At 36.2% G+C, this 14,557-nt stretch overlaps 1 protein-coding gene across 1 annotated transcript in view; it reads left to right on the top strand.

The window, feature by feature from the left end:
• TRDN (triadin) overlaps positions 1-14,557 on the top strand; it is a 330,560-nt gene that overhangs the window by 65,943 nt on the left and 250,060 nt on the right. The window contains exons 8-9 of the mRNA XM_087443768.1: positions 465-647; positions 6,741-6,800. Coding sequence (XP_087299894.1) covers positions 465-647; positions 6,741-6,800 — 243 coding nt within the window. The remainder of the gene's footprint in view (positions 1-464; positions 648-6,740; positions 6,801-14,557) is intronic.

Here is a 14,557-nt window from a genome sequence, read left to right as displayed (position 1 = left end):
CTAATAGTTATCTTTAAAAAATACTGTGTTTATGGTTCAGTTTCTCGAATGACTTTTAGGATATTTTAGTTGTGAAACAAAATGATCACATCCTTTTAAAAGATCTCTTTCGTCAGGCTCTTCAGTATGGGCATTACCTTTCACTGAACACGCCTGTATATACATTCCTAATGCCTCCCTGTTGATATGCTAAGTTCCTGTCTACCTAAAATATAATGTTATCAAGTACAAATTTAAAAAGAGCCCAACTTGCAAGATAGCAATGTTTTTTCTAAATACGCTAACATGGCACTTCATAAACTATATAAAAGTCAGATAATAGTCACAAGTGTTTATGTCAGGGACACTATTTCTCTATTGTTTTTCTTTTTTCTTTCTTTTTAAATTGTTCTTAACAACCAAAGAAAGACGAAATGCTGTGTTGGTAAATAAGCAAAAATAATCCAACTTGTCTCTGTACACAGAAGAGAAGAAAGCTAAGACTAAAGAGAAGACTGAAGAAAAGACTAAAAAGGAAGTGAAAGGTGGGAAACAGGAGAAAGTGAAGCCAACAGCTACAAAAGTAAAAGAAGTTCAGAAAACATCGCCAAAACCCAAAGAAAAGGACAGGAAAGAGACCGCAGCTGTATCCAAGCACGAACAGAAAGGTAAACGTTCAGAGGAGGCAGCCAGAGGTTCTAAGAGAATATTGGGCAAGAAGCAGATGCAGTGAAATTAAAAACTGAAAAAGACTGAGATCAGACTCCAAATGAGAGCAAAAGACTTGTATAAGTAAAAATGCCTGGAAGGAAATACAATAATTTGGGAATTAAAATTTATTTATAGAAATACTAAAATGTGTCCACATATCTAAAGATGCATTTTGAATAATTTTTAGGAGTATTTGAATTAGGATTTGAAGTTATTTGAAGGTTGAGGATAGATGTTGAATTCTCGAGATATGAGATTTGTATGAAAAAAGTGGAACAAAAATTCTGTGTCCTACTCCTTGGAGAAGAGCAGTCCAGGAAAAACAGCAACAATTCTCAAGGAGATTTTTAAGGGGTTTATGTTCAAATCACATAGAGTAAGTATGATAAAAATTATCCATACATTCCTGTTGTCTCTGCAAGAGCACATAATGTAGAATATACATCGAATTGTTAAATTCAGTTAATTGAATAGGCAGGAAGTTATAGGGAAAAGAACTCTGAAGTTTCTTTGCCAGCAGCCATTGGCTAAATTTATGACTTTAGAAAGCTGTGTATCTGACAGCTGTCCTGCTCTTCGATAAGAGAGGTGTCAAACTTAATCCCAACTTCACAGAAATAGACTATTTAAATGGGGGTCGAATATGAACCTGAAATTCTTTATGGAAAGATGCTACGTAAACATAGAAGGGTGGAGTTTTAAGAGGGCAGCTGAGGGCCTTATTGTCCCACATGTCTGCCCCTTGTTGAAGCTTTCCTTTCCTAAGTCCATTCCTGGCGCCAGGCTGCTACACCATCCTGGCACTCACACAGAATGTGGGATCTTTTCTGTAGGGACTAGTCCTATAAATGTTTCTTAGGGGTGGTGCAAAATAAAATTTTCCTTTACTTTGGTAGCTTTGAATAATTTTGAGGACTAAAATTAAGGAATGATTTCTGTGAGATTTTCACTGAAAAATTTTGAAACTTTATTACTGAGTAAGCTATTTGGACAGTGGAACTGAAAATAATTTTTCCCCATTATAAGGTACTAGATATGGAATTTGCAATCCACACTTTTTTTTGGTTCTACAGATAAATGAGATCATATGGCATTTGTCTTTGCAATCCACTCTTGTATTTTATCTTTGAATCACGTTTTCCCCTGAATTCACAAGTAATATTTGTAAACTTTGATTTATATGACAAAAGATGTATATTTTTTGAAAATATATTTTAAAAAGAAAAGGAATGAAGGGAAGAAGAAAGGAAAAATTTCTTTTTCTTTTTTTTTTAATGATGCACAAAATTTTTTAACTTAGGTAATTTCATTTATTTCAAAGTAATTTTTAAAGTTAGGAATGGAATTAAAACTTTGGAGCCCTAAAACCTCTTTCAATTTTAAAGATGATTATATTGCCTTGGAAAAACATAAAATATTAATTATTACCTCTCTTAAAACTATATGTTATTTATAAAATATTTTGGGTAGAAAATAAAGAAGTAGTAAATAAAGAGAAAATATTTTGAATGGACTATTTTATTGTGATAGAAAACAGAAAAATTAATCTTCTGATTCACTGATATGTTTATTTAAAACGATTATCAAGATCCTAAAATACTTTACGTTTTAGATTGCCCTTTAAAAAAGAAAATAGGGGCTGGCCTGGTGGTGTAGCAGTTAAGTTGGCACACTCTGCTTCCTGGCCCTGTGTTCGAGGGTTTGGACCCTGGGCGTGGACCTGTGAACCGATTATCAAGCTGTGCTGTGGCAGGTGTCACACATATAAAGTAGAGAAAGATGGGCACAGTTGTTAGCCCAGGGCCAATCTTCCTCAGCAAAAAAGAGGAGGATTAGCAACAGATGTTAGCTCAGGGCTGATCTTCCTCACCAAACAAAAAAAAAGAAAAGAATCACATGAAACCAGCTGAAACATATCAAGTATATTTTTATTTTTTGTCCATAAATACAGTAAGTAAAAATTCATGCCAGTTATATATGGGAGCAGCAAAATACTTATCTACCAGCTAGGAACAGGAATACACTTTTTGATGTTTATTTTCAGTATCTTTGGGTTTTGAGGGGTCATATTTTATTTATGGAGACACATCACTAGAACATTTTCAAATAATATTTATTTTCCAAGTCACGTATATATTGTATTTTACTCCTATCAGTAATCAGAATTATTAAAGACAGCATTATATTGCCATTTCCATTTTCAATCTACTGTTTTCATTTCCACAGAAAGAGCTATTTATCTATTAAAAGGACATTCAAATATCACAAAATTAGAAATGAAAGTACAAATGTGATTTTATCAGCTGAACAACACATTTGCCAAAGTAAGGCTCCCTATTGAGAACAGCTACCATCAATTAAATAAGTGTATCATTAGGTAAATAAACAAAACTTTACCTCTAATAGCTGGTCAGACACATAAATATGTTATTCTTTTTTAATTAAGAAAAGATTTAAGAGCATTTGTTTATAAAAAACCTAATCACATTATGGTTTTAACTCAACATGATAAAACATAGTGTTTTTTAAATAATCTGTTTGTGAGGTGGCTTTGATTTTGAGACTCTTGTATTGATGATTTAGTAAAATTGTTGAGTTAGCTCTCCTTTGGGCAAGGAATTGTGTATTTACTTAGCTTAAGTTAGACCTAATGAATTTGAGTCATTCTTTTCATCTAGATTTCTAAACAATTCTTTTTAAATAAATAGGGCCTATAGGTCTTTTACAGATTGGAAACAGACTTTTACATGGAGCACATATACTGATTGGTATTTAATTATACAGTATACATGCAAATATATTCATATGTGGTTAGTCTTAACATTGTATATATAAACAATATATTTCTCCTTAAAGCATTGGCGATAAGATACATACCTATGTACGTGCCTACCATAAACTTATACACACATTCATATGTCATGTAATCTAATTTTTATAGACCAATCTTAACCTGTTTAAAGTAGGGTAAGAAGAGTCAGCGTGATCAGGTATTACCCCCTGATTCTCGATGGTCTGTGGCAAATCAGTGGGGAAAGAAAAATCAAACGTACCACTGCTACACTCATTCTTTCTTTTAATTTATTTTTTGATAACTATCTAAATATTTGTGGCAGACAGAGAAAGTATAGCTAATGTGAATCTGCCATAGAGCACCGGACCACATTCGCCCCATCCTCATCAGAGGTTTTTAGAATTTCCTTTCTGTTGACATTCTGCACCAAGAACGCATTTTCTCTCAGCTGCCACTCCACAGGAAACACCAGCAAGGCAGCAGCCGAATGACCTCCATCACTGCTCCCTGGGGATCAAGAAGGGCAGAAATGGACAGAGTGTGTTATTTCTAGAAGGATGTCTATTTGATAAAAAATACTAAGAAGTGGTGACCAAATACGAAATGACCTTATGTGAATTATCATCACATAACTGTGAAAGTTAGAATGATAGAACATTTGCAATTTTCTTCAGGAAATATTTTCTATTTTAATATTTGAGCTGCATTTAAAGTAGCATTTCTATAAAACGAATCTTCCAGAATCAAGAAGGCTTGGTTTTGCTTTATCCTTAGATGAAGCAGAAACACTGGTTTCTTGCTCAAAATAATACTTTCCTAGAATTCTTACACGTTGTTAAGGTCAACGCTCAGGACAGATGGAAATGGATATCTTAATTTAAAATATTTGAAAATTCCTAATTTAAAATATTGTCAAAATACTCTTTCATCTTCCTATTGATATGTTGGTGCCATTAGAATGCAACATCACAGTATCATTTAAATATAACAGAAACCTCGTACGTGTTGTAACTCAAATAATTTTCTAGATTAAAAAAATAAACATTCTTTGAATTCATAAGGGATTTGCTTTATTAAATTGGAAGCTCATAGAACTATTGGTGCATTAATTGAATGAATGACTTTTGCATTCAGAAAATATTAGTATACTAAATATAGGCATTTTACATTGGTAATAATATAACGTATAGGCTAAGTAGTTTCATTACATTGTCAACATTCAATGAAGAAACTCTGAAATGTGAAGATTTTAGTTAATTCAATATACTACTCCACATGTTGTGTATATAAACATCCCATCACAACTTGGGGCAGAGAATAATATTTAATTTTAGGGGGTTTCCAAACTCTTTAAATTCCAAGTAGTCCCTGCATTCTAAACTTAAGACATGCATACATTCTTTGTTGCTGTTACTGAAGGCGATAGTGCCACTAGGAATCATTGTGAAAAAAAAATTGAGGGATTTTAGATCAGTGATTCTCGAAACAAAATACGTATTCCTAGGGTCCAGACCCATGGAATTATAGTTTTTTGTGTGATGGGGCCTAGAAATCTGCATTTCAACACATTTGCTATCTTTTTGATATTTAAATTGCCCTTTGAGAACTACTTCTGAATTGTAGCAAGGACAAATCTAGAAATAGTACAGTCACTTAAGCCACTGAAACAAAGGGGAAAGCTTGACAATTTGGGGAAGTCCACCCTTGCCCAACCTCAAATTTGCCATTCAAGAGAAATATACTTTTTCATTTTGCTTTATTTTAGAGTCAAATTGCCCATTCTACAGTTTTGCTCAGGAAAACAATTATGCCCTTAATCTTACTTCTCTCCTGTACCATAGAGTGCCCAGGTGCTCGTATCAGAAACCCCAGCTATTACCGCCAGTACATGCAGGAGCAAATAGATTCCTGACTGATCTGAGACCTAGCCTACTTCCCACTCTCCAACTCACCTGTGGGAAAATGTGCTCCAATTCAAGAACAAAAATATAGGCAAATTTTGAAACTTTATGAGTTTTGGCCTACTTATATTTAGGTACTAATAAAAGGATTATATTTTTACATCTACTGCAATAACTACATTTATTTTTTTAAAAGACCTGTCAGAGTTTTATAATAAAATGGATTACTCAAAGTGTTAATTCTCTAAAATAAACAATGAGGTTTACAAAAATCCTTGTATGTGTATTTGCATAATAACAAGTTTTATTATTTCATGTTTGATATACATAATTTGGCGCACTTAAGGATGTGTCATGTTGTATAAATTCAGTAAACTCTCTTGGTCCTAAAGCTGCCTTTGGATTTGTTGGATTAATAAGATGCCTCTTTAGAAACAGTAAAATGCAAATCATCTTAAACAACATTCATTTCATAATAAGCATTCTTTAAAGAAGAAATGGTAAAACTTATAGAATGATTTCTCAACCGAAATTTGGGTTGGAATGACCTCAACAGAATCTAAAGTTATGTGAGAATTTAAAGTTCACTGCAATGTCTTTAATTTAGAGGGAAAAGAAAAAAACAACTCTTGAAATTACCTTTGACCAAGTCTTCCAAAATGCTTACATCCTATGCTTTTTTTTTTTTTTTACTTTTTCCATAGACCAAAGACTAGTCAAGATCAGAAGATGATCTTCTAATAAAGATCACCCAATTAATTAGCTTAACAATGATATCATTTGAGGCTGAAAGTCTGTTCTCCTGGATTTATTCTAATTGAAGAGCATTTCCATGCAGAGGACCCCTAACAGGTTGCAAAGGGGTTAGCCCTCCTCCTGCTTGCCTCTTTGAGAAAACATTTTGCAGCTCCATTCAATTAGCAGAAGGGCCAGGAGTGAATATTTGGTAAAACGCTCCAAGTTGGAAACAGTTTCATCTTGTAAAACTTCTGTTTCATTATTGGAAGTATATATATATACGGACAATGAAAAAATTGCTTTAATATGATGATTTTTGTAATAAATTTGATGAAAATGTTTTAATTCTTAAAAATAGCTTATTATAATATTACCCTGAACTAGTCTGTTTCAATTTTTTAGGGTTATTCTTTTTCTTGGAATAAATGAAACCTTACGTTTATTATGCCTTTTTTCCCCGTGTGTTCACATGAGTGCAAATTATTTCTTCACAGAAAATATTGTAGTAACTAAAATAGAATTGTGTTTTTTGTTTGTTTGTTAAACCATTTCTCCCTAGAAAAAAGAAAGGTGTCGATGACATTTTTTCATTGCTTTTTTTCTTTCTACTCTGTCAGATCAGTATGCATTCTGTCGATATATGATTGACATATTTGTCCATGGGGATTTAAAACCAGGTATTCCAAACAATTCTTGTACTTGTCTGTTCTAATAGTCTTTGCTTCTAAGATTGTCAGCTTTTTTATGTACTAAACTGTATTTTCATTTTTAAAAAATTGCATAATGCACGTGTAGATCTAGAATAAAACCAATAAAAAGCAGAAGTAATAACTGACATTAGGGCCTTTAATTTTACTTTCTATTATTGCATGGCCTATTGCAAATGAAGTCAGCTGAAAGCTAAAAACGTGCTAATATCTTTATATACAAAAAATGCTAATATCTTTAATAATCTCTTGGAGTGAAGAGGTGAATCATCTTATTTTATTTGCGGTAAACTTAGAAGAAAAGACCTATGACAATGATAGTATCCTTTTTTTAGTAGCAAACAAAATTCATATTAAAATCCATCACATTTCAAATATTTAATTTCTTTTTCAAAACTTTTTGATTTTCTCACTTATGTATGAACTTGTGTTAGCCACTCCGGAGAACTACTATTGATGGAGATATTCAACCTTGGAGTTAATAGTCAATACAATGGCCAAGTATTTTTGCTTAAAGGCATTTATCTATCATCTCTCCTATCTTTATTTGCTACCCAGAGTGTCACAAGGGATCCCTTACTAATATCTTAATTATAAGAATGAGTAACTTGATTGCTTGTACTATGGCTTTTGTGGATTTAAAATCTGATGGTACTATGTTCATGTTTGGGGAAACATTTGTAGGAAGATGGTATTACTAAGGAATGGGCTAATTTACATTAGAATAATTGAAGCTGATTGTTTAAAGCAAACTGTATTTTGTTTTAACTATTTTTATGGGAATCTTTCTAAAATGTATAACTATAATTCATGAATATATTGGCAAATGGGCATATCATATTTAAAACAAATATATAACACATCTAGACCCTAGAAAATTAGAAGATCATGAGAACTTTGGCCCTCAGGAAAACTTAGTTAATTTTAGTAACTTATTCAAGTGAATTTCCTTCCCCTCGTCCTCCTGTTCTTCTTCTTTTTCTTCTTTTTTTAGTTTCTTAATGAGTTAGAAACTGAAAGGAGGGGAAAAACACTGAAAAATATGATGACTCACTTGGTAAAAATGATTAATGTTAACATATGTGTATAGTATCATAGTAAAATTAGAATCATTCAGGAAGGTAGTCTAATATAGTGAAAAGAGAGGGCTTTGCACACACAACACAGATATAATTTTTTTTTTTTTAAGATTTTATTTATTTATTTATTTTTCCCCCCAAAGCCCCAGTAGATAGTTGTATGTCATAGCTGCATATCCTTCTAGTTGCTGTATGTGGGACACGGCCTCAGCATGGCCAGAGAAGCGGTGCATGGGCGCGTGCCCGGGATCCGAACCCGGGCCGCCAGCAGCAGAGCGCGCGCACCCAACCGCTAAGCCACGGGGCCGGGCCCAGATATAATTTTTGACTCCATCTTTTTCCAACATTGGACTTTGACCAAATCATTGAACTTCACCTGATCTTCAGTGTTCATACATTTAAAATTGGGATCACAGTAACAACCTTGCAAGTTCTTGACAAAGTGTCTAGTAGATGCAAAACAAAACTCTATTATAATTTTATTCTTTAATTTTTCACTTCAACACAGCCTTTCTGGCTGAGCACCCCACATGAAGGGAACTTCTCAACATTGACAAGTCCCGGTCTACACACACCATTAATTCAATTGTAGGTAACAGGTTTGTTGCCCATTTTGTTTAGTTGTGATGGTTTAAGAAAGTTATATTCTACAAATATTTTGCTTTTATAAGATCAACTGTTTACTTATACACAAGATGAATCTACATATATAGTTGATGGGCATGAGTTTTTAAATTCTATTATCTGAGGAAAATAATGTGTTCTTTGTGCCACCTGAATTATTCACAGTAGCTACTAATTGATCATAAAATACAATTTATAAGAAAATTACAGGACAGAGAATCGTGCATTCTCAAAACTCAGTGTGGGATGCTAACAGTTGATAGTCACAATGCCAATCATTTCTTTCGGAAAATTCAACAACAGATTAAGATCAGAAGGAAGAACAAAACCATCTCTGCACAAGTTAAGGAGAATTTTGCTATTAACCATACAGGAGAGCCCTTCTAAAGTCATGTGTGAACATTCTCTAAATGGCCACAAGTGGAGATCTATAGCACCGTGTAATATTCTAACTCCTGAAAATAATGACCAAGTGCTATAGGATTAGGTTTTTAAATATCATTTATTGACTTTCTAATTGCCTTCCTAACTTATTTCATTTACCTATATTCATGATTTTGAAGGCTTGTTGTTATAATGCATAAGAAATTAAAGAATATGTAGATCAGCGTTTCTTTTCCAGGGAGTGGAAGGTAAACCTGTATGGTATGCCTGTTGTTTCATGAAACAACTCATATGAAGCTTTGTAAGTGTACAGGAGGAAAATTAATAATATTATCTTTGTTGGTGAGACAATACATACGATGGAGCGAGACAGCTTGCATTTTGGAAAATAAAGAATGAGCAACAAGAGAGGGAGTCAAGATGGCGGCGTAGGCAGACTCTGAACTCACCTCCTCCCGTGGACACAGCCAATTTACAACTACTCGTGGAAAAATTACCCCTGAGACAGAGCTGAAAACTGGATAAGAGGAACTCCTGCAACAACGGACAATCCTAACTGGGGTGGAAGAGGCAGAGACTCCCTTCCGGAGAGGAAAAACGCCGCCTTCACAAGCCGCCAGCTTCACGGCCGCCGGGAGCAGCTCACAGGTACGCAGCCTCCCTGGAGGCGCGGGGCCCTGAGCCGGGAGCGCCCCCGCTGTGGGCATTGTGTGGACCCAGCACAATCGAGACCAGCGGCATAATATCTGACTTTGCTGCTACTAAAGCATTGGGTAGCATCCCCAGAAAACCCGGCTCACAAAGAAACTAAAACTGGCTCTTAAAGGGCCCGCGCACAAACTCACCCGTTCCAGAAAGCATCCTAAAATCACCAGAAAGAAAGGTGCACACTGCTTTGGTGACAAGAGACTCACCTAATAGGCCCTGAGTGCATCTCGGTGAGGGGTGAGACCTCTCCAGGGACTGGGACATTGGCGGCGGCCATTGTTGTGGCCTGGTGTGAGCGTGCTGACACAGACGCCATTGGAGTTTTCCCTGAGACCTGCTAGCCCAGGGTCTGCTCCACCCGCTAGAGCACCGATTTAATCCAGCTCAGCCAGGGCAGGCAGCCCACCCTAGAGACTGGCCCCACCCAACAACAAGCCCTCAGGCAACGTGTCGGCCTGCATAGATTGGTGACTGGATTTTCTGCAGCCTGGCAACTGAGCTGACTTGAGCGGGGCAGGGTGTGCACAAGGAGCGGGTGGAGAGTGTGGGGTGGTGGCGGAGTGTGTGGGGCTCCCGCCGTGGAGAGACTGGGTCCGCTTGGGAGGTCGGGCGCTCACACGGGGCAGGACTGTGTTGACTGTGTGTGTGGACCTGTGGGCAGCAGGGCTTGTCAGCTGCAGAAGACTTGTGCTTCTCAAAGACCCACATAGGAGGTTTGCCCCACCTTCCAAAGCCTGAAACAATTGGGTGCTCCTGTGCCTGAGGCCAGCCCCACCCAGCTGCAATCCTCAGAGAGCTGACAAAGAGACCTAATAGGCTAGAGGTTTACAGCAATTCTAAGGCCCTGAGCCTAACAACCTGCCACGCTGGGGGCCTACTCACTTAAAAGAAATACTGCAACACAGATGTGGTATTAGAACTTGCAGCCAACTGTGCTGGGGCTCCTCACACCTGATAAAGAGACTGAAGGGCCCACAACAACTACAAGCAGCTGAGCATTACAACAGCAGGCCAGGAGCATAACTCAGCCTCCTGGGCACCTATAGGGAGAGCTAACAGGCCACAATAGAAGCACACACGTAGCCCACATAGGGGCCACCCTGGAACATTGAGAACTGAGGGAAGCACACTGGAAGCCTCCTAAGCCATCACTTACATAAGGTCACCTATCCAAGAGCAGGAGACGTAGCTGACCTACCTAATACATAGACACAAGCACAGGGAAAGAGGCAAAATGAGGAGGCAAAAGAATACATTCCAAGTAAGGGAACAGGACAAAACCCCAGAAAAGGAACTAAGTGAAACAGAAATGAGCAACCTACCCGACAGAGAGTTCAAACTAAGAGTGTTAAGGATGCTAACTGATCTGGGGAGAAGAATAGATGAACTCAGTGAGAATGTCAACAAAGAAATGGAAGATATAAAAAGAACCAATCAGAAATGAAGAATACAATACTGGAAATGAAAAATTCATTAGAGGGACTCAAAAGCAGAGTAGAGGATACAGAAGAACGGATCTGTGAGCTGGAAGAAAGACTAGAAGAAATTACCCAAGGTGAACAGGTAAAAGAGAAAAGAATTAAAAAGAGTGAGGACAGTCTAAGGGACCTCTGGGACAACATCAAGCGCACTAACATCCGTGTTATAGGTGTCCCGGAAGGAGAAGAGCGAGACAAGGGGGCAGAGAATCTATTTCAAGAAATAATAGATGAAAACTTCCCTAACCTAAGGAAGGAAACAGACATCCAGGTACAGGAGGCACAGAGAGCCCCAAACAAGATAAACCCAAAGAGGCCCACACCAAGACACATCATAATCAAAATGTCCAGAATTAAAGATAAAGAGAGAATCCTAAAAGCCACAAGAGAATGTCAAGTTACATACAAAGGAAACCCCATAAGGCTATCAGCTGACTTCTCAGCAGAAACCTTACAGGCTAGAAGAGAATGGCACGATATATTTAAAGTGCTAAAAGGAAAAAACTTACAGCCAAGAATACTCTACCCAGCAAGGTTATCGTTCAAAATGGAAGGAGAGATCAAAAATTTCCCAGCCAAGCAAAAATTAAAGGAGTTTGTCACCAAGAAACCAGTGTTACAAGAAATGTTAAAGGGGCTGATTTAAGGGGAAAAGAGAAGACCACAAATAGGAAAAATTATCTATTTCCACGATTAGAACGTAATGGATACAAATGCACAAAAAAGAGGTTGGATATGATATCAAAAACATAAAAGGAGGGAGGAGGGTAGTTAAAGAGTACAGCTTTCAGACAGAGGTCAAACTAAAGTGACCATCAATTCTGTATAGAAGAAGTAAGGAACAGAGAAGGACTACTAAAACACTGAGGGAAAAAAAAAAGTTAAAAAATGGCAGTAAGTACATACTTATCAATAGCTACTTTAAACGTCAATGGACTAAATGCTCCAATTAAAAGGCATAGGGTGGCTGACTGGATAAAAAAACAAGACCCATATATATGCTGCATACAAGAGACACACTTCAGACCTAAAGACACTCACAAACTGAAAGTGAAGGGATGGAAAAAGATACTCCACGCAAATGGCAATGAAAAGAAAGCAGGGGTAGCAGTACTCATATCAGACAAAATAGACTTTAAAACAAAAACTGTAAAACGAGACAAAGAAGGACATTACATAATGATCAAGGGAACAATCCAACAAGAGGATATAACACTTGTAAATATCTACGCACCCAATGTAGGTGCACCTAAATATATAAAGCAATTATTAACAGACATAAAAACAGAAATAGACAGTAACACAATAATAGTAGGGGACTTTAACACTCCACTTACACCAACGGATAGATCATCCAAACAGAAGATCAATAAGGAAACATTGGCCTTAAACGACACACTAGAACAGATGGACCTAGTAGATATATACAGAGCATTCCATCCAAAAACCGAAGAATACACGTTCTTTTCAAATGCACATGGAACATTCTCCAGGATTGATCACATATTAGGCCACAAAACAAGTCTCCATAAATTTAAGAAGATTGAAATAATACCAACCATCTTTTCTGACCACAACGGTATGAAACTAGAAATCAACTATAGGAAGAAAATCAGAAAAGCCACAAATACATGGAGATTAAACAAAATGCTACTGAACAACGATTGGGTTAACGAAGAAATCAAAGAAGAAATCAAAAAATACCTGGAGACAAATGAAAATGAAAATACGACATGCCAGAATTTATGGGATACAGCAAAAGCAGTTCTAAGAGGGAAGTTTATAGCAATACAGGCCTATCTCAACAAACAAGAAAAATCTCAAATAAACAATCTAACAATGCACCTAAAGGAACTGGAAAAAGAAGAACAAACAAAGCCCAAAATCAGTAGAAGAAGGGAAATAATAAAAATCGGAGCAGAAATAAATGAAATAGAGACCAAAAAAACAATAGAAAAAATTAATAAAACCAAGAGCTGGTTCTTTGAAAAGATAAACAAAATTGACAAACCTTTAGCTAGACTCACCAAGAAAAAAAGAGAGAAGGCACAAATAAGTAAAATCAGAAATGAAAGAGGAGAGGTTACAACAGACACCTCAGAAATACAAAAGATTATAAGAGAATACTATGAAAAACTATATGCCAACCAATTCGACAATCTGGAAGAAATGGATAAATTCTTAGAATCATACAACCTTCCAAAACTGGATCAAGAAGAAGTAGAGAATTTGAATAGACCAATCACCAGTAAGGAGATCGAAACAGTAATCAAAAACCTCCCCAAAAATAAAAGTCCAGGACCAGATGGCTTCCCTGGTGAATTCTACCAAACATTCAAAGAAGAGTTAATACCTATCCTTCTCAAACTCTTCCAAACAATTGAGGAGGGGGGGAAGCTCCCTAACTCATTCTACGAAGCTGACATTACCCTGATACCAAAACCAGACAAGGACAACACAAAAAAAGAAAATTACAGGCCAATAACACCGAAAAACATCGATGAAAATCCTCAACAAAATACTAGCAAATCGCATACAACAATACGTTAAAAGATTATACACCATGATCAAGTGGGATTTATTCCAGGTATGCAGGGATGGTTTAACATTCGCAAATCAATCAACGTAATACACCACATTAATAAAATGAAGAATAAAAATCACATGATCATCTCAATAGATGCAGAGAAAGCATTTGACAAGATACAGCATCCATTTATGATAAAAACTCTGAATAAAATGGGTATAGAAGGAAAGTACCTCAACATAATAAAGACCATATATGAGAAACCCACAGCTAATATCATCCTCAATGGTGAAAAACTGAAAGCTATCCCTCTAAGAACAGGAACCAGACAAGGATGCCCACTGTCACCACTCCTATTTAACATAGTATTGGAAGTCCTAGCCAGAGCAATCAGGCAAGAGAAAGAAATAAAAGGGATCCAAATTGGAAAGGAAGAAGTGAAACTGTCACTATTTGCAGATGACATGATTTTATATATAGAAAACCCTAAAGAATCCACCAGAAAACTTTTAGAAGTAATAAACGACTATGGTAAAGTTGCAGGATACAAAATCAACATACAAAAATCAGTTGCATTTCTGTACACTAACAACGAAGTAGCAGAAAGAGAAATTAAGAATACCATCCCATTTACAATTGCAACAAAAAGAATAAAATACCTAGGAATAAACTTAACCAAAGAGGTGAAAGATCTGTACACGAAAACTATAAAACATTGCTGAAAGAAATTGAAGAGGACACAAAGAAATGGAAAGATATTCCGTGCTCTTGGATTGGAAGAATTAACATAGTTAAGATGTCCATACTTCCTAAAGCCATCTATAGATTCAATGCAATCCCTATCAAAGTTCCAACAACATTTTTCACAGAAATAGAACAAAGAATCCTAAAATTTATATGGAACAACAAAAGACCCCGAATAGCTAA

This window comes from Ceratotherium simum, chromosome 19 (genome assembly GCF_057802395.1).
Source record: "Ceratotherium simum simum isolate JZ-2026a chromosome 19, ASM5780239v1, whole genome shotgun sequence".
Taxonomy (NCBI): domain Eukaryota; kingdom Metazoa; phylum Chordata; class Mammalia; order Perissodactyla; family Rhinocerotidae; genus Ceratotherium; species Ceratotherium simum.
Note: the sequence above shows the minus strand (reverse complement) of the source record. Positions and strands in the feature narration are given on the sequence as shown.